The following is a 21,836-nucleotide window of genomic DNA, read 5'->3' as shown; positions in this document are numbered from 1 at the left end:
TTCTTTGTGATCTTCGTATTCCTCTTGATAGTCCAACTGCTTACGGTGTGATAAGTTAGGAGTCACTTATCTTACTGTTAATCTGGTATTTCACGCTCGTACAAAATATGTTGAAATTGATTTCCATTTCATCCAGAAAAAAGTCTCAAGTCGGTTTCTTGATGTTCGGTTCATTTCCTCTATGGATCAAATTGTCGATGCTATGACCAAGGCCCTTATTGTTCAACGATTTTATCTACTTCGTGACAAGCTCGTTGTCCATCACAGACCGTTATGCTTGAAGGAGCATATGAATGACACACATACGAAGAGTCCACATGATTTAAGAGTCATTACATATAAGGAGCTTTAGAGTTCTATCCACACATTTTGTTGAAGAGTTCACATGATTCTAAAATCCTTAAAGATAGGAGTTCTATGATCTAATGTAAATCACTTGTTATTTATATATATTAAACAGTTCTCTCTCACGTGAATGTGTTGAGAGAATCTTCAAATTGTCTTCTACATTGTTAGTGGGAAAATCATTTTTCTAAGGGGTAGGTGCCTAGGCTGAAAAATTGTGTAGAAAATGAATTCAAGCTTAATAGGTAAAATTATTTTTCCACTCATATCCCATGGAAAATAGGGTAATGATGAGCCTAATATTTAGATTTTGTTGAGAGACACTCGTCAAGATGTTTTGTTTTTTTTTTTTCCCCACAATTGGATCAATTTGGGGGAAATTACTTAGAAGACCATGTGGAAAGGGTTTCTTTCTAAATAATTCTTTACTTTTGGGCGGTATCTGATTTTTGATTTTCCATTTAGTAGATTTTTTATATTTAAATGGTCATTCAACCTCATCTCTGATTATAATATTTTTTGAAGTACCCAAGCTATCATTTTCTCATCTTCTTCGCTTACTTAGGTTTTTCAATGGTGATTGCAATCTTTTCCTACCATCTTTTATGGTGAATGATATACTCCTAATTTTGACGATTTGTAATAAATTATGACTGAAGTTGGGATTCTTAAATTTTGAAGACTTCATTGTAATGCGTAATTCGTGTGTCTATTTTGCAACTATTAATATATGCATTTTGGGTATTTCAATAAGATCAATCCAGTGTCAACGTCTAAAAAAAGAAACAAATCTGAATCACATTTGTAGTGTCGAGTTTAACACTTTTTATTGTTGAGTTCAATATTTTTATTTTGAGATCAACCTTTTTAGGGTCAAGTTCAATACTTTTTATTATCAACAATAAAAAATGTTGAACTCAAAATTAAAATTGTTGATCTTAATAATATATATAAATAAATAATTAATTAAAAATTGAATTCAACATTAAAAAAAATGTTGAATCCGGTGCCAAAATTGTTGAACTGGACAATAAAATTGTTAAAGTGGATAATAAAAAAAATGTTGAACTTGACAATGCAAATGTTATTCTGATTTTTCATTTTTTTTTTTCGTTTTTGTTTTGATTTCATTTTCTCATTTTTCAACTTTAACATTACATAAATCTTTTCAAAATACATATATTATAGTGTCACAAAACGGGCACTATAGTCAAACGTTTCAACAAAATCTTAAAAAATTTAAGAATCCTAACTTCATTCATCATTTCTTGTTGGAAATTGACAAAATGGATCGAAAAGTACACCTAAAATTTCAAAACTATGGGTATACCATTCTCCATTCGTCATTAACCATCAAAAGTCATCATAAAATTATTGCAATTGTCATTGGAAAATCTAATTATGTGAAGAAGAAGAAGAGAAAAAAAGGTTGCTTGAATACTCCAAAAAAATATTAATAAAGATAGATGATTAAGGACTTGAAGGACTATTTAGATATAAAATAAATTTACTAAATAGACTATCAAAATACCCCAAAAGTTAGGGACGGTTTAGAAAGAAATGCTTCCCACAAGGTCTATTAAGTAATTTTTCCATCAATTTATTGATAAACCACTTGTTTGACTTAAGGGGTCAACATTGCAATTAATTGTAGTCTATATGATAGAAAGCAACAATACAAGCCTTTCAGCATTATAATTCTAGATTTCTATATCACATTCATCTATTAATGAAGGTGGGAGGATAAAAATGTTTCTTTGACTTGTATGCAAATTTTTGCAAAATAAAAATTGGTGACAAAGACATTTGTTGCATCTGGCCTGCATTAGAGTTGATTCTAGATTATTTCTTCACGAACGATTGTGCGAGAGTCTATGTGGGTTGTTGCACAGTTGTTTTGCTGAAGAAGATGGCATCGAGAGGCATGCATGGTTTTAAAACTTGTTTTGACGTCTCATCTTGTCCATAAATGACATCAATTCATCTCAAACGAGATTTAGAACAATGCCTTTGAGATGACTTGTCAACTCATCTATTGGTGGACGATACCAAGATGACTCGGATGAGATTTAAAACCCTAAAGGATTTGAGGGATTTGGGAAAAATAAACAATTTTAAATGAGGGCATACTTGCCCAAAATTTTAAGTTATGGTGCTAAGTGCAAATAACAAATAGAAGAAAGGGTTAAACAACGTGAAAGAGCTGAATAAGTGCAACCAAATGACCCTAAATAATAAAAAATAAATAAAATGGTATTATATTAAGTTGTCTATTTAATTTTTTTTAAATAATTATAAAAATATAAATAATGTATAAATCTTTTTTTCGTATTTGCATTTGCACATGCCACCTACTAATATGAAATTAGGTGAACTAATATTTTTGATTGATTCAGTCTAAAAAATACATCTAGGATCTAATCTGACTCTATAATGGATGAAAAAATCTTAGACGAGTAGCGGCCAGGCTGCTTCAAAATTTTGAAGGAGCCATCCTCGAAACATGACATGTAATCCTCGAAACATGACATGTAAATTATTGTATTTATTTTACGTCCCTACTTTTTCTTTAATATTTGAGATACCTCATGGAGACACAACATGTAATCCAAAGGAGAGGATTCTACTGAAATTTTGAATTGAGATGACCACTTAAAAAGGATGAACAAAAAAAATGAAAATTTCACGTAAGATTTAATCTAATATCTCAAATTTTGTGTATTAAACCTTTATTATGCCTCACTAAATTTTGTATTTGGATTCAACTAACCAGTTTATGAATCTAAACGAATTATCTCTATGCATCCCTACCAACTAAGTTCAAACAAGCCGAACGAATCAAGCTCATCTGATTTATCTCAATATTGTCCACCAACAAGACGAATTGACAAATCATCTCAAATTTGATGTATTTCTCAAAAGTCACTCCATTGTCTCATTGTTGAACCAGACGACTCGAATAAATCTGACAACTTGTTTGATATAATTCATCTTGTTCAAGATGTCTAAACGAGTATTAAAACCATGGGTATAAATATAATGAGTCGTGGTAGAGTAACATTGGTGGGGAGGGGTGGGGGTATTTCTAACATGGACGTATGTTAGAACCATAGATAATTTTCCTCGAAATACGAGTGAAATCTTGATGAAAGCATTTATGATTATGACACACATCAACATCAAAAGAGTCCCCCATGATGTAACTTTACTTCAACATAATCCAAATATAATAACATATAAAATCTGCATGAGTCGTGCTCTCGGGTGACCTCATATCGCACTTCTTAACGTGGAAAAGGATAAGAACCATAGATGCTTTTTCATCTGTATCTCGGGGAAACATCTATGATTCACATACATGGTGTGTTGTCACTTCAGCATTATTATTCAATCTTCATGAAGTCACGATAGATGACTTGCCCTTGGCGGTGGTCCACCGCCACCGCCTTTAAGCCGACCATTGGCTACTTTTTTTTTTTTTTTTTCAAATAAAGGTAACACACCATACACGTGTCTCTCCCCCACTACAATTGTCGGTGCCAAGCAAACAATGAACCCACACTCTTCTCTTTTTTATCCCTTTGGTTCTATAAGATTACCTTTTAAGTATCATCGCTTTGCCCACATTAAAGGAAATTACAAAAATATCTGTTACAAAAGCCTCTCTTCCAACCCAAATTTTTAAAGATAAAAAGACTTAGAAGAAGATGATTTGTTATGACCCCAAATAAGAACAACTGGAGGATTAGCTTTGGTGGGAGGAGGAAGTCTTGAGGTGGTAAATTAAAGGGCATTCATGTAATTTCACCTTTAAGAAAATTAGAAATCAAAGACCTCTTATAGTGCAAGTCAGCTTTATATTCCCCATATCAGCTGCATTCAAAATTGATCTGCCCAATAGCTGAAATTCGCATAAGAAAAAAAGAGGCCACCAACACTAACCAAACCCCAAGCTTGGAATCTGTGGTAGTTTGGGTTTCAATAACCATCTTTCCTGGTAAAACTTGTCATCTTTCCTGGGTTTCAACAACAAGAAACAAGACTAGTTTTCTTCTAGACCTTAAACTCCCAAACTCAAAGGAAGAAATCCCAACTCCCATCATTTTACCAAAACCAACATTGAATTCTCATATTCTTTGCTTTCCTTCAATCCAATTCATTCTTCTAATCCCTCTCTTCAGTGATGGTCCAAAGAAAAGCTCATGAGAAGCTTAGCATCCAAGCTGAAACCATGAATTATGTTAAATCCGATATGCAGATCACGACGCCATCCACTCAACATCATTCAGATATTAGAAACAAGGGAGGAGGAGGAACTGAATTGAAGAAGAAAATGAACAAGTCGAGCTCATTCAAAAACTCAGAATTCGAGAACTCAGGATCAAATCCTACAAGACGAGCAAAATCACAATTCGATAAGCTTCGTAGCGGTGTATCAGATGTGTTGCCAAATTATATGAAATCCACAAATAGTTCGAACGCAAGGAAGGAGCATTCACAGGTAAGCTCAAATTATTTTAGAACTACTTGTAATAGTAAGAGTCGGACATTGACGTGTCATGACACGGTGAGGAGTCTAACAAAAACATCGAGTTTGAAACCTGTGAGAACTTTAACAAAGACATCTAGTATGAAATTGGGGAGAATTTCGAGCAAGAACTCGGGGGGTGCTTTATATCCCAACCAAAATGTAAGTAGGAGTACTTGTTCATCAACTCTGAAGGATTCAAAGTTCCCGACATATGTGATGCTTCATTCAGGGGGAACCGAATCTGAAGGAACTTCAATAATGAAGGTTTGCCCATATACATATTGTTCTCTTAATGGCCATCATCATGATAGTTCACCTCAATTAAAATGCTTCCTATCGGCGAGGAGGCATTTGCTGAGAGCCCAGAAGAGTATGAGACAGAAGGGTCAATCCCCAGAAGAGTACGAACGAAAGGAAGACGTTGATACAGGACAAAAGATCTTTAATAGAGATCCAAAGATTTTAGAAGAAGATTTGGCTGACGTGACAATCTCTCCTCTGATAGAAGAAGTGGGCGTGGATTTCTTTGTGGAAATCTATACTCAACCGAGAGATGATATCGATGATGAGAATGATGAAGCAAAGATTGATTTTTCCATGGATGATGATGCTGCCGAGAGCCCGAGAGGTGAATTATCACACTCGGAAATAAGTTGGGAAGACGATCTTGACCAAATAAGTGAATTTGTCCGAGCAGAAACAGATATTTCGATGGCCTTATCCAAACAAATTCAGCGGGAAGTTGAGGACACAGACCACTTACACTGTTTTATACGAAAAGAAACCGATTTTAAATCAGAAAGTGAAAGCCCTACCGAGTCTGAACTTGATGATTCAAACTCTGAGGCCACTGATGTGGACAGGAAAGAGAGGAGAATCACAGCCCCTTCTTTTGATAATGAGGCTGATTGTTCTTCCACCTTCGGAGAAAACAGGGGAAGTATTGATAAAGAATTTGGTGATGGTGATTTTGGACAGAATGATGGGGATCAGACTTCAGAGTTAAGTCTCCATGACCAGCTTTTTTCCATTGAGAACACATTTGAGGAACCAACAGTAACTAAAGAAGAAACTAATGGAGATAGCGAGCAAGATGGCTTCATCAACAGCGGTGTCTCTTCTGCTGCTGCTGAGTACTCATTAGAGGAATCAGTCGCAACCAGCGGAGAGAACTATGGAGTTCCTGAACCAGTCAACACCTTTCTCCAAGGGCGTAGTCTTCTTGGGGATGACAAACCAACAAGCGTCGATGATGTTGAGCATGGAACACTAATGAGCGAGCAGGAAAATAAATCTCTTGAAGATGAGTCAGAAATGGATCCAAATATTGACATTGAAGTTGGTTGCCAAATAAATGAACTAGAAGATGAGGGATTCCAGCACAAAGCCCAAACATCTGAATCTCTTGATTCAGAAACTAATCAAGGTATAGCTTCAAGAGACCTTGAACCAGATCAAGTACTCCCCGGTGAAAATGTTGGAGATGGAGCAGAAGAAAAAGACGAAGTTGAAGATGTCAATGGATTGATGGGGATCCAAATCTCCGGTTCTAGCCAGGTTTTCTCTGAAACCAATCAAGATATAGGTAATGAGGATTGTCATACAGGTGCCGAGGAAGAGAACACAATCATCAATGAAGAACGTGAAAATGATGAACAATTCTCTGAGAATTTTACCAATCTTAAAAAATCCATCAAGGGTGGGGAAGAACCGAGGAACTTCAACCCACGAGAGCCACGATATCTTCCCATGGAACCCGATCCGGAAGCCGAAAAGGTTGATCTCAAGCATCAAATGATGGACGAAAGGAAAAATGCGGAGGAGTGGATGCTTGATTATGCGCTTCGAAAGGCCACTACCAAACTTGCTCCTGCTCGAAAGAGGAGGGTAGCATTGCTTGTTGAAGCTTATGAAATGGTTGTGCCACTACCCAAATATGAAAGCCATCTGCAGCACAAAACAGCTTTTTTGAGCACAAGACCCATTCAAGCTTGTAATTAATGAGGATAATCAAGGTAAAATCAGTGATACCTTTTTTGGTAAATTTGAAGATATGTGTATGGGTGTAAGCTAATCCTTTCTCATTGTTAACATGCAGATTATGATCGAAGGAAGCAACAAAGTATCTTAACACAACCAGTATCACTATATTTTTAGCATAAAGGTTATATTGTTTGATGGTTGCATGAATAGGAATATTTATTCGAGATTTGTTGCAATAAAAAGAAGACAAGTTTGTTGTTTAGGATCTTCAAGGTCCACAGTTGTTGTAGATGGTACTTGTGAATATTGATAACTTGTAACAGTATTTGTTTCTTGTATAATTCTCTCTAGAACCATCATTCGAGCAAATGCACCATCGTTCCATTTTTTTTTTTTTTTTTTGGTATAGGTAAAATCATTTTGTTGAAGGAAATAAATACAAGCTTAAAGGAAAGCTCAGAGGAGGCCGAAGACACCTACCAAGGGAGCCAATAACAATGACCAACACAAACAAACCAAGGCCCCAACCTCCGAAAACCCAGAACACACTTTCCAAATACAAAATCAAGGCATCCCAAGCACACCACCTTCAATGCTGATGTAGCCTTACTAGGACTTAACATGAGCAACCCTCACCCATGTGACTCATATGTTAAAAAAAATGCTAGGATGAACTAGTTGGAACGAATTGGCTTCCAAAGTAAAGCAACGGAGGAAAACCAAAATATTCAAAACGATCACACAAATCTGCTAGATATTCACCCACATCATGACCACCAAATCACAATTGCCTGGTTGCAACAACTAGGACCTCAGAACACCAAACAAGAAAGATAGGTTCTCTGAGCATAATTCAAACTTCAGACCAATTCAAAGAGACAAGATAATTGTGACATAGAAACGCCTATCTGGGTCCAACAAATACAGCAACATGTCCATATAGCTTTTATCACATATTAAGAAAATACCATTGTCTTCGTCATCATCATCATCATTGTCAACATCAACAGAGACTTATCCAACTAACTGGGGTAGGCTAAGTGGCCATTTCTCCTTAAGGCCATATTATAAACTAAGGAATAATTTTAAACATAATTAGTTTATATAAGTATACGGTATACCTATCGGATGATGTGTATAGACAACTTTATATAATGAAGAAGCACCTACACAGCATTTAAATTATAGTTGAGAACAAGGTTCAAAGTGTCATTCCATTTCGGTATGTTTAGAACAGAAAGTATCAGCTTTTCGACAAAGTGGAAAAAGACCATTGCCGTATGTTCTGAAATATGGAATCAAAATATTGGCATGCTTCAATAGTATCAATATGTAAAGGTATGTCTTGTGATACATATTGGTTGGGGGAAAAAACATATGTGAATACCAAGTGCCAAAGATCACATTGGGTCGTAGGTTCGAACCAAAGAGGGGGTAGAAAGGGGAGGAACAGAACTCTATAATACCATAAAAATTCAAGGTATACAATATTTGTTTGGAAACTTTCGGAACTTTGCTAATTGTATTAATGTGTTGGAAGTGTGAAATTTAATTCTACCTGATTAATAACTTGACATTTTTCTTTTAATATTTAGGAATAAAAACTAGTTTTCTAACGTTTCAGAATGAATGCATCGATTTTTTTTTGGTTCCGCCTGATCTCACATTACTGAAACACCAAACAAAACAGCATGGTATCCAATGGCCAAGAGAATCATTTGACCCCTCATGTAAATTTAAACTGGTAATTAGCTTATGGATCTAGAGGTTATGCTTCTCACTTCTAAATGCATGTACCTTATTTGCATTATTTTTATTCTGACATTTGCATATAGTAGATTTGGACCTCTGCTTCCACTTAAATGAACATTGTTGCTTTATGTCATTCCAAAACAACTCGAGGCAATCCTAAAGCCATTTTATTCACTTTGGATAATGTGATGAAAAGAGGCCTCATTTCAGTAAACTTTTGCAGCCTTTGCAGAGTGGATGGAGTATCTGTGAGCCATGTACTTCTTCTCCGTCTGCTAGCTTCCAAGCTTTGGTCTTATTTTCTTGGTTTGTTTGGTGCGAAGGGTTGTCTCCCAATGATGCTTTGGGCTGTCTTTGAGTGTTGGTCTCAATTGGGGAGGGGGGTTTCAATTGGAAACTATGGAGCCTGATCCGTTTACAATTTGTTGGGGGTCGAGGCTTGAAAGGAATCTGAGAGTTTTTTAAGCGAAGGAGCGTGAAGATCAAGAGCTTATCATTGCTTTTTTGGGTCTTGTATTCCATTGGAGTTCAGTTTTTGTTGAATCAAGGGGGGTGTTTTTTGAGGACTTTCTGGGGAAGGTGGGATTGGGTATGTATTCGCTTGGGGAGTTCTTGAGCTCAGTTTTTTTCTCCTTTTCTTTCATTCTTGTTCTCCTTTCTTTGGACTAGTCATCTCGACCATCCCCTTTTTTAATAAAATATCTTCATTCATCCAAAATAAAAAAGGCATTGAAGCTCTAACCATCTCAATTGAAGGATCAAATAAATAACAAAAATAGTCAAACTAGCATACACTCCTATCTCACTAAAAGTGGAAAGGATGGATTAGTGTAGGACTTGAACTAATTTGTTTTCTTTTTCATTTTTTTTTTCTTCAATGCATTAAAAATAAACACTATATAAGGCAAAATTATCAAACAGCATGGTAGGGTTCCAGATATGCAATTGGCATAACAGATGGTAAACAATAATGGCTTTTAGTTTGATGAATAACCTACGACGTGTTGAATCATCAAATATTTCCTCCTAAACTATCAAAATTATGTGTTGAAATAATTAAAAATGGAAGTTTAAAATCTAATATACAGGGAAACCAAAACTTAAATGGAACTTACAAAGCTGCAAAACAAGGAAAATTGCCTATGCAAACCAATTATTAATTAGTTGTTGGTATTAAAGTACATGCGAAAGAACAAAGGACAGCTGCAATTATAAACTCATTGTAATCAATCAAAGAATGGGATCACATTGTGAAGACAATCCAAATTCTTTAATAGAGCCTAAAACCACCCAAGATAATGATATAAATACTAAATATTATTGGACAGTAAATTTCTAATACGAGCCAACGAATTTCCATTATAAAATTAAAATCCCAGTTTTATGTGAAAGGTATCCCACAGTCTACAGTTCAACAGCTGAATGCAGTCTAATTGTAGAAGATTCAAGATGAGATTTGAGCTCCTTAATGTACTTTCCCAGTTGACTACAGCTTGGTATTTCATATGGCATATTAGATTCTTCCTTCAATTCAGTAGACACAATTTCATCATTAAAGGAGTTAAGAGCACCTTTTGTTGAAATAGAATGGACAGACTCGTGCAAGTTCTGAAACTTCTCTCTTGTTTCTAATGTTCCAACCAACTTTTCTTTCAAGTCATCAGGAAGGCCAGCAAGAGCACTTCACAAGGGTTGTAGACATCAAAAAAAAAAAAAACCTTAGAAGGTGATTCAAATAAATAATTTAGAATCAATACAGAATACTGTGGTCTTTACCTGGTAATACCTCTAACAAGGCCCCACTTGTAACCAACAAGCACAGACTGCTTAAAACCATCATTGAAGCCCTCTTGTGCAGAAGCTTCCTTCCCTGATGTAAGACCATCACGATAGCCAATCTAAAAACTCATCAAGAATCACAAAATATCTTTGTTCTCAGAAACACACACACACACACACTTGTAAGGATACTGTATGGAATTGGTTGTGCCTCCTATGCCACTCTCTGTCCAAGTCAGATCCTATAAGCAACCCTTCATTGAAATCGTTGCTCAAAGACCCATCATCACACCAGATGTCATCATCACCATCATTATCTGAAAATAGATGTTTTGTTCAAAAAACAATGTCAAGGATTCAGAAAATTCTGAGAAGCTACCACATTTTTTAACGGTAAAATGAACATCTTCGGGAAGCAATCTCAAGGTCACTTCCAAGCTAGTTGAATGAAATGACCACTACAGATCCAGTTCTGTTCAAAACATGTATGCAGGCTGAACCCAATTAATTATGGGTCTAAAAGTGAATTCAAAACATACAACATCAAAGTGGGCCTATTCTTTTTTAATAAGTTTTAATATATTAGAACTGAAAGGAAAAGGACGCTGAGGTGGCCCCCAAAGTTACAAGGAAGAAGCAAAAAGAAGAAGAAACAAAAAAAACTAAAGCAAACAGAACTCCAAAAGTCTCAACAATACAAAGAGCACATCTCAAAGAACAGTCCTTCAATATTGCATCAGGTTGGATAGTAAATATAGAAAATTTGTATTCCAGAGTACCAAACCCACCTTGATCAATTTACTACAGAACTCGATACATGATCTTACCAACCTCAATACCATTAAATCCAAATAAAATCTATACCAAAACCTTCAATCAGGAAATGTGAGTTTAAATATTTCCTATAACTCTCAATGCTATCCAGGATGCAAACTATCAGGTGGTATGCAATTGTCATACAGAAATGAACATAAGTCAATCCTTTTGAACCCAAATAACATTTGGCCAGTCTCATACCTTAATAGGCAATTTTGTACCCATGCCAAATACCTGATCATCTGGAAGTGGTATGGTTTGAAAAAGGTCTGGATTCACTTTGCAGTCCCAGATATTAAATTTGTTGGGAAGTATTTTTCTTTCCCAAACTAAAATCTCAACCCTAAATTATTTGAAAAATATCTTAAAACACCCTCTATATTTTATAAAATTTGAAAAAAAAAAATTTTATTATAAAAAAGTTCTGAGAAATTCCAATAACAAAATAAATAATTTTAAAAACCCTAAATAATTGTTGATATTTGAGATATCTCCTATGTTTCAAGGTTTAAAATGAAATGTAAATGATACAATAACTAAATGTGTCAAAATTGGTTAAGCGGGTTGACATCCCTAACCTAGACATGACCCATAATCATGTTAGACGATTATGACTCAAACACAATAATTTCGTGTCATTTCCGAGTCGTGTTAAGATTGCCACCCCTAGTTGAAGGCTTTGACCCCAGGTTTGTGGTATTAGCACTCAGAGTCTTTACCAACACACCAATTTAGCAACTTCAAAAACTTTATATCCATATTTGAGAGAGGAGTTTGAACCCAAACCTTTGTTACAATAGATAGTAAAATTCTTTGTCATATGGTTTCAAACATAATGAATAATGTGATTGGATATCTTTTACCACACAACAATTCTTTGTTGTGTGGTAAAACTCCAATGGGATAAGATAGAACTCATAACCTACTGTAAATGCTAATAATATCTAGCAAGTAAGACAATAAAAATAAATTAGAAAATATTGGAATCAGAAATGAGTCCAGCTCTGGTCCTGCACCTGTCAAAAGAAATCCATACAACGAACGTATGAAACGGTTGGGCTGACACTTCGATCAATTATCCTTAACATCTGAACTCAAGTCTTCAAAGTTATGTTCTAACTTTATTGACCTAATAAACAATTTGGTTGGGTTTGAGAATGGGTTACCATGGTACACAAATTTTATTTTCACTATCCGACCCAATAAGCAATTAACCCACACTAGTCTGATTCATGTTTAATTTTCTGATGGGGATAGTGTCACGTTACCAAAGAGATATGGGCTTAACTTTCCACACAACCAACACCTAAGTATTTTTGGTGTATTGGTTAGGTTCCCATCAATTGGTAACAAAGCCAGCACCAAATCTCAAGTTCAAACCTCAGAAGGAGCAACTTGGGAATAGGGTTGCCTTGGGTCCAAAAAGGAAGGTACTGGAGTGAAGGCCTCCACAAAATGGGCACTGGAAGCATTAGAGGAAGGGGCGACCTGGGGAAAGGGCTACCTGGGGTTTCAAAAAGAAACATATCAAAGTGAAAGCCGCTACTCTCTGGTGCAATCCCAAAGAGGTATGGGCTTCACTTTCCACATCACTAACTTAGGTATTGGTTAGATTCGTATTAAATAGTAACTGTGTCAAGTTTGATAAAATTGTGCTCATATGTTTTACATACCTAACACCAATAAGTAACCCCAATTATTAGAAAACTAAGAAAAATTGAGCATTTTTGTTCTATTGTTCATAGCTTGATTAACAAAGTGCAATTAACAAGCACCACATCAACACAAGATACCCCACGGTATCATCTGCATCAATCAGTGGTACCAATCTCGAGTAATGTGAAAAACAAAAACTTCCCCCTCACGGTATCGTCTGCCTCAATCTTAAAAGCCAATCAAAATAAAATTCAAGAATAATTCTTCAAAAGTTTCAAACATCCAGATAGAGGGTATGACAGATTGATCCTAAAATTTACACAATTCTGAAAAATTAAACTGATGAGATTCGAATTTATACCATAGAGATCACCATTCTGGTGACTTTGAGCAGTAGAAATTGGACCCTTTTCAGTATTAGAAAGCTCTACTGCTTCTGTTGAAGTATGAAGTTCCTCCATCACTATGTAATCTACGAAAAAAAACCAAAAAACTCATCAAGGTCTTTAAGGTAAAAAAGTAGCAATTTTTAATTGTTTAAATGTGTGGAATTTTTGGAATCTAAACTCAAGATACAAAAGGGTCTGGTCTATGAATTTGTGGACGAAATTGATTCTAAATTTCTAACTATCCAATCAACTGATGCTTATCTTGAAAATTTCCCTAAAATTTATCTTATCCATCAAAATTCAAAACTCAAGTAATTTATAACTGAAATCAAAATCGAAACTTTTTCTTCTGTTTTACTTGATCAAGAATTCATGTACAGATATAGAAAATAATGATCAAATAAACACAAACTTTTGACTAAAAAATAAGAAATAGAGATCAAGCTAGACCTTTAGAGAAAAGTTGATTCAAGGGCTCCGAAATCCGAACCTCTGTACACCTAGGGCTGAGATTGGAAAGTAAAAGCCTCTATTGTTGAAGCTTCAAAGCATAACTTCAAAGTCTGCGTCAGAGATTCTTGACGAGGAGGAAACTCAAACCATCTCAGCCGTTCGTTGGATGTTAAGGGGGTGTTTGTATTGGATTCTAGAATCCGATTTTTTTTAATCATAATTTGACTTTAGAAATTCGATAATTTGTTTGTTTCAATTAATTATCCTATAAACATAATCATAAATTGGCTATAATCAAAAGCTGGTGATTCTCGTTTCTTGCATTTTGTTGCATAATATTATTTTTCTTTTGCCGAAATCCATTTGGAAAAACTATTAGCCAAAGTAAATTCTGAATGTTAGAAATCAGTTTTTCCTCATTTTGATTTTGACAATCAAAATTTAGAATCTAATATTTTCCGAAAGAGGTATTTTAATTTTAATGGAAATGTAGGGGAGTAAAATAAATTTAAAATGCCAAGTGTCTTTTAATGGGGAGGGTTCCTTCAAATTTTGAAGCAGGTTGTGTTGCTTCAAAGTTAAACTCCACATTTCGGTCACAGCACCACAGCCATTTTACATGTGGCCAGAAAGTCAAAACAAAAAAGAGAGAAAAAATTTCTCTATTAGCCACATTAAAAAAAAAAAAAAGGAAATTTCTTGGTTGATATCGAACTTAAAATAGGGTCTTAGTCGATTCGAGTATAATAAGTTAGTTATCGGATTAACTGATTATTAAACAGTTCAACATCTTAACAGCATAATTAGATTAAGTAGGGACTGAGTCACTGAGATGAGGTCCTTGTTAAAATCTCATGTTTAATTATTGAAAAATTCACGAATTTTTCTTTTTAATGAAAGTATTATTCTTCGGATTATTGAACTATTTTGAGTAATTCATGCATTTTAAATTAGATAATTATAAAAGAGAGTTACTATTGCCACACCAACCTTTACTAATGCCACCCCAATTCCTATATAATCACCCAAAAAATTACATGCAATTGGTGTGACGTTAGAAAAAATTAGTGTTGCAATAGCAACTCTCTTATAAAAACACTCCACGAATTAATAAGGGCAGCCTACATCATAGCTGAATTAATTTTTTGAATGCCAAAAGGTAAATCCAAGAACATTTTGTTATTGGTTTAGTTTATTAATGGTGACAACTCAGGTAGAGAAGAAGAATAGTGCTTTTCATTTGGACCACCTTCTAGCATCAAATAGATGATGTGATGCTTTAGGTTGTTTTTGGATTGAGATAAATGGAGAAAAAGGAAGAGAAGAGAAGAGAAAATCAATTTCTCTCCACCATGTTTGGATTGGCAAGAGAGAATTTGGGACATCTGTGAAATTTTAAAATATCTTAAAAGAGATCTAGGGGCAAAGTTGACCTTATAAAAAAATTTAAAAAGATTTCTCTCCTCTTATCTCCACTTTTGGAGAGAAAGAAAACTCACATTTTTTTTCTCTTTAATTCTTTTCTCTTCTCTCCTCACTTAACAATCCAAATAGGAGAAATGGAGAGAAAGTATTTATTTTTTCTTCTCTTCTCTTCTCTTCATTTTTCTCAATCCAAACACAACGTTAATGTTGTAGATGATAGAATTCTAAGAAATTAGAAGAAGAAAAAAATCTTTAAAAAATTATTTTTCATTGTTGAGTTTAATTTTTTAAGTTTAGAAGTTTGCTAGCCATCCATTTTCAAAAGCTTGGATCAAGCTTTTTCTTTTTTTTTTTTTTTATCTGAGTTTTTCGATAAAATTTAGAGGACTATAGTGTTGGATTGCTGATGTGGTAATCCATTTGAGCAAAACGACCCTTAGTAAGGCTCATCCCGTCAGATTCTCTCTACATGATCAAATGCATTAAGAATGAGATAATTAGCTCTTTGAAGTACATAGAGCTAATTAAAGAAATTCACATTTTGGTATCCACATTTCTCCATTGTGGATTTGAGCTTTATTGGTGCAAAGTGAATAAGGCAATAGATATTTTGGCAAAATATGGGTTTATTAGGTGATAGCTTTTTTGTAATTGAGAATGTAGATAGTAACAATGTAAAAGACAATTTGAAGATTCTCTCAATACATTCACGTGAGAGAGAACTACTTAATATATATAAATAACAAGTATTTTACATTAGATAGAACTCCTATCTTTAAGGCCTCTTCAATAGAATGTGTGGATAGGATCCTAAATCTCCTTATCTGTAAAGCTTTAAAAGCATGTGGACTCTTTAGGAAATCTTCAAGTATTTGGACTCTTCATACGTAACGATATGTAATGGACAGAGAGCTTGTCACGAAGTAGAGAAAATCATTGAATACTGAGAGCCTTGGTCATAGCATCGGCAATTTGATCTATAGAGGAAATGAACCGAACATCAAGAGATCGACGTGAGACTTTTTTCCAGGGAAAATGAAAATCAATTTCAATGTGTTTTGTACGAGCGTGAAACACCAGATTAACAGTAAGATAAGTGGCTCCTAAGTTATCATACCATAACGTAGGTGGACCATCAAGAGGAACACGAAGAAGAGATTACATCTAAGTGATCTCAACTGTGGTAAGACCAAGACTTTGAAACTCAAATTCAATACTTGACCTTGAGACCGTGGGCTGCTTATGAGAACTCCATTAGATGCTACTCAATCAGGAACTCCGCATAGAACAACATAATGTATAGATAGAATTCTAAGTCTCCTTATATATCAAGACTCTTAAAGCATGTGGATTCTTTAGGGAATCTTCAAGTATTTGGACTCTTCATATGTAGGTAGTTGTGACAGTCAAGACATAGACAGACAAGGTGATGAATACACAATGTGAAAAAAGCCCCAATTTGACGGTCTTGGGCCATCAAATTTTATAAAATTCAACAGGCAAAGGTGTCGAATTGGTGTCAAATTTTTCATTGTCAAATTTTTTTTTCGATGCGTTGAAACTATCAAATTAATAAAGGATAAGAGAAATTCGATAGCTCTAAGCCGTCAAATCTAGGAATATCTAGAATTTCGATGGTCCTATGAAAGCGCCCTCGATCCGCGGGGTGCGCGGATCCGCTTTTGACCCTTGAGGTTTGGGAGTCGCCACCTAGTTGTTAAGATCTAGGAACCAAACTGACTCTAAAAAATGCAAACTAATCTACGAAAAAGAAAAAGAGTCCGGGGATCACGTTACGGGGTTGGAAGGTGTTAGGCACCAACCCCGCCCGGCCAAAGCAGGTCTCTACTAACTTTCCAAATAAATCACATTGCTAAAAACCTAGATAAAAATAAAAAAAATTATACCTTTCCGATAACAAGGATTTTGCTCCCTCAGATCTGACAAAAATAGCTCCTTGTACCATACTCATTTGCTTTGTTCTGTCTCCGGATTGGATTTCGGATTTTCGAGATCAAGATATCTCCTTGTTTTTTTATCTGAACTCTTCAAGTTTGTTGCGGATTTAGAGGTGTTTTTGGAGGGTTTTTAGGTGTTTTCTAGACTAAAATTGAAGGAGGGATGTTATGTAAGAAGTTGGGACTCCAAAACTAGGGTTTGTGGGAGGCTAGGGGGGCTTTTAGACCTACTTCTCTTAGGGTTTATGTTTTTATACGAAAATAGGGTATGAGCACCTCTATTTATAGATGTTTTTAGGGGTTGATTTGGATAGAGTTAGTATTTAATTAGAGTTGTGTTTTAGTTAGACTTGTTTTAGGTAGAATTGTGTTTTAATTAGAATTGTTTTAGGTAGAATTGTTTTTAAGTTAGAATTCTATTAAATTGAGTTATTATTTAATTAGAACTCTATTATGACTTTTGGTCCTATTTGATTGACTTTTAATATTTTGACTTTAGTCTTAATTGATTGACTTTTAATATCTTGACTTCAGTCTTGCTTAATTGACTTTAATTTTGACTTCAGTTTCACTTGATTGACTTTAATACCTTGACTTCAATCTTGCTTGATTTACTTTTAATTTTTTAGAACCCCCCTCTAAAATATCTTTAATTCTTTGGACCCCCAAATGGAGGGGTCCTTAAAGAAATATCTCACGAGCCCTCAACAATTTTACTTGAAAATCCGATTGATCGATTTCTTCAGTTCAAAATTTTAAATTAATTTCATTAATGTTTCAATTTAATTATTTAATATTTTATTTATTAATTTCGAATTTTTTATTATAAAAATCGTGAAATTACCGTTTTACCCCCGGAGAGGACTTTTCACATTTTAAGTCGGTTTTTAATGTTCTAGGATGTTTTAGAATCGATTTTTCGTAAGGAATTCAATGGAAATATTAGTTTGTGTCATTTATGAAATTTTTTGTGTGAAATGATCATGAACTTTATGAGGGGCATTTTCGTAATTTTGTCAAATTCTGTTAAAATTGGTGAAATGATTTATTTGGCTCCGATTTGTTATTTTATGTGTTCGAGAAATTTTTCATAAGCGTAACGTAGGCTCTAGGGTTGTTTTGAGGTTAGGGGTATTTTGGTAATTTGGTCACTTTTTAGTGATTTTTATCGTGAAACTTCTTTTTGGTTTGCAAGATGATGATTTCTATGTTTCTGGAGTCGTATTTTCTTAGCGTAGCGTGGTTTCTAAGGTTTTGTCAATTCGAGATACCTCATCCGGATTTCTGAAACATATCTGGTAACAAAATAAAGCAATGGAATACACATCCATCATTAGGAATCATTGCGATCGGGTTGACGAGTTGATTAATCAGGCGGATGCAAAAATGGGGTGTCTACACCTAAACCGTCAAAATTCATTTTCTAAATTTTGTGGGCTTTGGCTTATCAATTTTTTCTGTCGAATTTTTCAGTTTTCACATAGTGATAGATCCAACAAAGAAAGATGGAGGATCATTTGTTACTCTAGTGGTGGAGTTGTTGACAGTAGAAGTGTTGGTAGATGCCATGATTATAGATTGAGAAGATGAAATCGTGTGGCTTATTAGCTCAGATACCATAGGTCCATAACAATGTAAAAGACAATTTTAAGATTCTCTCACCACATTCACGTGAGAGATAACTACTTAATATATATAAATAACAAGTGTTTTACATTAGATAGAATTCCTATCTTTAAGGATTTTAGAATAAAGTGGACTCTTCAATAGAATATGTGGGAAGGATTCTAAATCTCCTTATTTGTAAAGACTCTTAAAACATGTGGACTACTCTTTAAGGAATCTTCAAGTATTTGGACTCTTCGTACGTGTGTCATCCATAGATGATATTCCTCAGGAGTTAACGATTATCCTAATTGAGAATATATGTTTTAATTACTCGCATCAAGCTTGATTTGTTAAGAGAGGAGTCCTTCCAACCCCAACTTATCAACAAAAAATTTAAATAAATAAAAAAAAGAATCTTACTACGTTAGTAAGGAAAGTATTTTTTTTAGAGAGAGAGAGAGAGAAAAAAAAATGGTATTTTATGAATGAAAATTTACTAAAACGCTATTTATTCCATGGTTTTAAAACTCATCCGAGACCGAGACGTATCTCCTAAGTTAACTCAGCATCAGAGCTGAACGAGACCAACTCACAAAATCACCTTTTTAACTGAGATTTAGGACTCATGTTCAATTTTTTAATTTTTTGATTTTTTGAACAAGACGTCTCAAACCTATCGGAAAACTCGTTCGAGATGACTCAATATCGAGTTTGGACAAGATGAGATGCGAGAGTTTTAAAACCATGATTCATTTTAACTTTTACTACTTTGGTAAAAAAAAACTTATTTTCAAAACCAGTAATTTACCATTTTCAGAATTAATTTGAATATTGCACCATTTTGGGAATTAAACATTTTTTGGCATATTTTTTGGTAATTTAGTCTTTTGATCACGATCAGGTGGTCCATTCTTATTATATCTAAGTTTGGATCATAATATTGCGATCCGATAAAAGCTAGATGGATCTCATAAGAGTTCAGTCCAATTCTTATTGGATTGGTCCAAAATCAACCGTGATCCAATTCAGATCCGATCCATAGATGAGCCTTGCGATTTGGTCCACCAAAGAGTAAATAAGTAAGTTAATATCCCACCCACATGGAGTACAATATCATTACTCTTATTCATGTGGTGAAAGGGAAGCTTCGTGAGTAAACAGTTCCATTTAATAACTTCTAAGGAATCTTTCCATGATTTCAACTGAAACTCACGTTCTAATTCTATAACAAACCTCTCTCTCTCCCTCTATCTCTCTTTCTAAAAATATCGTCATTTTCACTGTTTTGAAGCAAACAAAATCTATGAGAATTTAATTAGATAACAAAAATTTGTTAACTTCAATCTTTGTTATTCTTTCTAAATTCAGATTTTTTTTTTTTTAAATATCAAAATAATTCAAAATTACTAAGAAGAATAATCAAGAAAATATGTCTTGATTGCCCAAGAACCCAAATTATCCCTCATATAGCTACTTTAAGAGCTCATCCTTATCAACAAACCACATGATTATGTGGGGATTAGAAATGTATAATTGTTACCTGCACACAACACTCCATGTATTTCTGTTGATTGCGTTGCTACAATAGAAAATTGGCGCGGCAATAAAACTTCTCCAAGTATACATTGGTGGGTATTATCATCATATGGGCTAATGTTCTAGATTTATTTAAATCAAAATCTTTTTCTCTAAAATAAAAATAAGAAAAAATACATATTACAAGTGATAGTAAATTATATATGTTGTAGTATGTATCTTATATTGAGTGGAACGCGTATATAGAGATAATACCCACCAATGTATACTTGGAGAGATTTTATTGTTAGGGACGCTTAATAGGTTAGGGGTGTGGGGGTAACACCCCTGTAATACGGTACAAGAGTATTATTAGAGGCGGAGAAAACATTCTAAGGGAACCCCACTAAAATCAAGTTAAAACAATAAATAAATTAAAAAAAAAAAACAACTCAGATTGTCTTACTATGGGTCAGTTTTCTCAAATGAATTATCTAAGTAACAATCCAATACCATAGCCCTCTTTAGTTTCATCGAAAAATTCAAATTCAAAATTGTATTTCAATAAACAATTTCTTTTGAGCTTCATTAGGGGTGTCAATGATACCCATTTACCCAAAATCATGTTGGTGTTACTGTTTTTCATACATGTTCTTGCTATCTTTTATTGAAAAATTGTATTCAATTGTCCATAGGATCAAATATTTAGAAATTTCTAAATGGCTAAACATTTATTTCTTTTCGGTCAATGAACATGTTTAAACAAATTTATATATTTTTTGGTCAATGAATATGTCTAAATAACCACTTAGGTAAATGATTTTGATTTATTTTATTAATTTATAAAGATGTTTAAACAATCAATTGGATTATAATGATCCATCATTTTGTTAAATTATGAACAATCATTTGTAGGTATTTTGCAAACATGAGCTTATTACTATGTGCAGGTATATTTTGATGGCTTAAATTTCGAACATTATTGTACAGGTATATTTTGATGGCTAAATATTAAGTCATGTTCATTAGACGTATTTTGGAGAATCTCACAACACCATTGTCACTAAAATCCTACCTATACATGTATTTCACTCGAAACTTCAGCCATAAAATTTGAACAAAAATAAGGCAAAAAAATTTATACTTTTTCTAACAATCAAACTTTGATTTCAAAAGAAAACTTACATGATTAAATAATCAAAGATACTAGTAAACAAAAAATTTCAAAAAAAAAAAAATTGATAATTATATCCAAACATTTACAGAACTCTAAAATAGCATCAATTTCATCACCATTGATGAAACTTTATCTACATTAACAATCCCATCGAAGCAATTACACAAGCAAAAAAACGAACAAAAAAACTAGGATTTCAAAAGGTTGGAAAACTTACCTTTCCCAACCTTCAACAGGTTTCTGCGACAGTGGCAGCTGAGAATGGTTTTGAAAAAATTGATCTAGAAACCCTAGATCTAATGTTCTTCACTATAGAGAGAACAAAAATGGTGGGAAAAATCAATTCTTCTGTTTTGATTTCGATTTGCTTCTTTTTCCCTCTTTCGTTTTTTCTTAATTAATCGATCTCTGCATTGGTGAAAAGAAATCAGTGATCACAGAGCTGCGAG

The 21,836-nt window shown here is 34.1% G+C and overlaps 2 protein-coding genes across 4 annotated transcripts; one reads left to right on the top strand and one right to left on the bottom strand.

The window, feature by feature from the left end:
- Window positions 1-3,940: 3,940 nt before the first annotated feature.
- Window positions 3,941-13,909, bottom strand: LOC147384022 (uncharacterized). Of its 3 annotated transcripts, none has more exons than XM_086425280.1 (5): window positions 13,702-13,909; window positions 13,224-13,334; window positions 10,583-10,707; window positions 10,388-10,509; window positions 3,941-6,823 (listed from the first exon to the last, which is right to left on the bottom strand). In XM_086425280.1, the coding sequence occupies exons 2-5, from the start codon at window positions 13,321-13,323 to the stop codon at window positions 6,784-6,786; spliced, it is 387 nt and encodes a 128-aa protein (XP_086281406.1). In that variant the 5' UTR covers window positions 13,324-13,334; window positions 13,702-13,909; the 3' UTR covers window positions 3,941-6,783. The 3 variants fall into 3 exon arrangements, with proteins under 3 accessions (XP_086281406.1, XP_086281404.1, XP_086281405.1); XM_086425278.1 differs by lacking the exon at window positions 3,941-6,823 and adding an exon at window positions 9,802-10,292 and having other exon boundaries at window positions 13,702-13,887; XM_086425279.1 differs by lacking the exon at window positions 3,941-6,823 and adding an exon at window positions 9,802-10,292 and having other exon boundaries at window positions 13,742-13,766.
- On the top strand, window positions 4,529-7,081 carry LOC147384023 (uncharacterized). The gene is made up of 2 exons (XM_086425277.1): window positions 4,529-6,891; window positions 6,975-7,081. The coding sequence occupies exon 1, from the start codon at window positions 4,529-4,531 to the stop codon at window positions 6,875-6,877; it is 2,349 nt and encodes a 782-aa protein (XP_086281403.1). The 3' UTR covers window positions 6,878-6,891; window positions 6,975-7,081.
- Window positions 13,910-21,836: the final 7,927 nt, after the last annotated feature.

The sequence above is a fragment of the Akebia trifoliata genome, chromosome 15, assembly GCF_017979445.1.
Source record: "Akebia trifoliata isolate Shusen 1 chromosome 15, ASM1797944v1, whole genome shotgun sequence".
Taxonomy (NCBI): Eukaryota; Viridiplantae; Streptophyta; class Magnoliopsida; order Ranunculales; family Lardizabalaceae; genus Akebia; species Akebia trifoliata.
The sequence above is the reverse complement of the archived record's forward strand: the minus strand, read 5'-3'. Positions and strand labels throughout refer to the sequence as shown.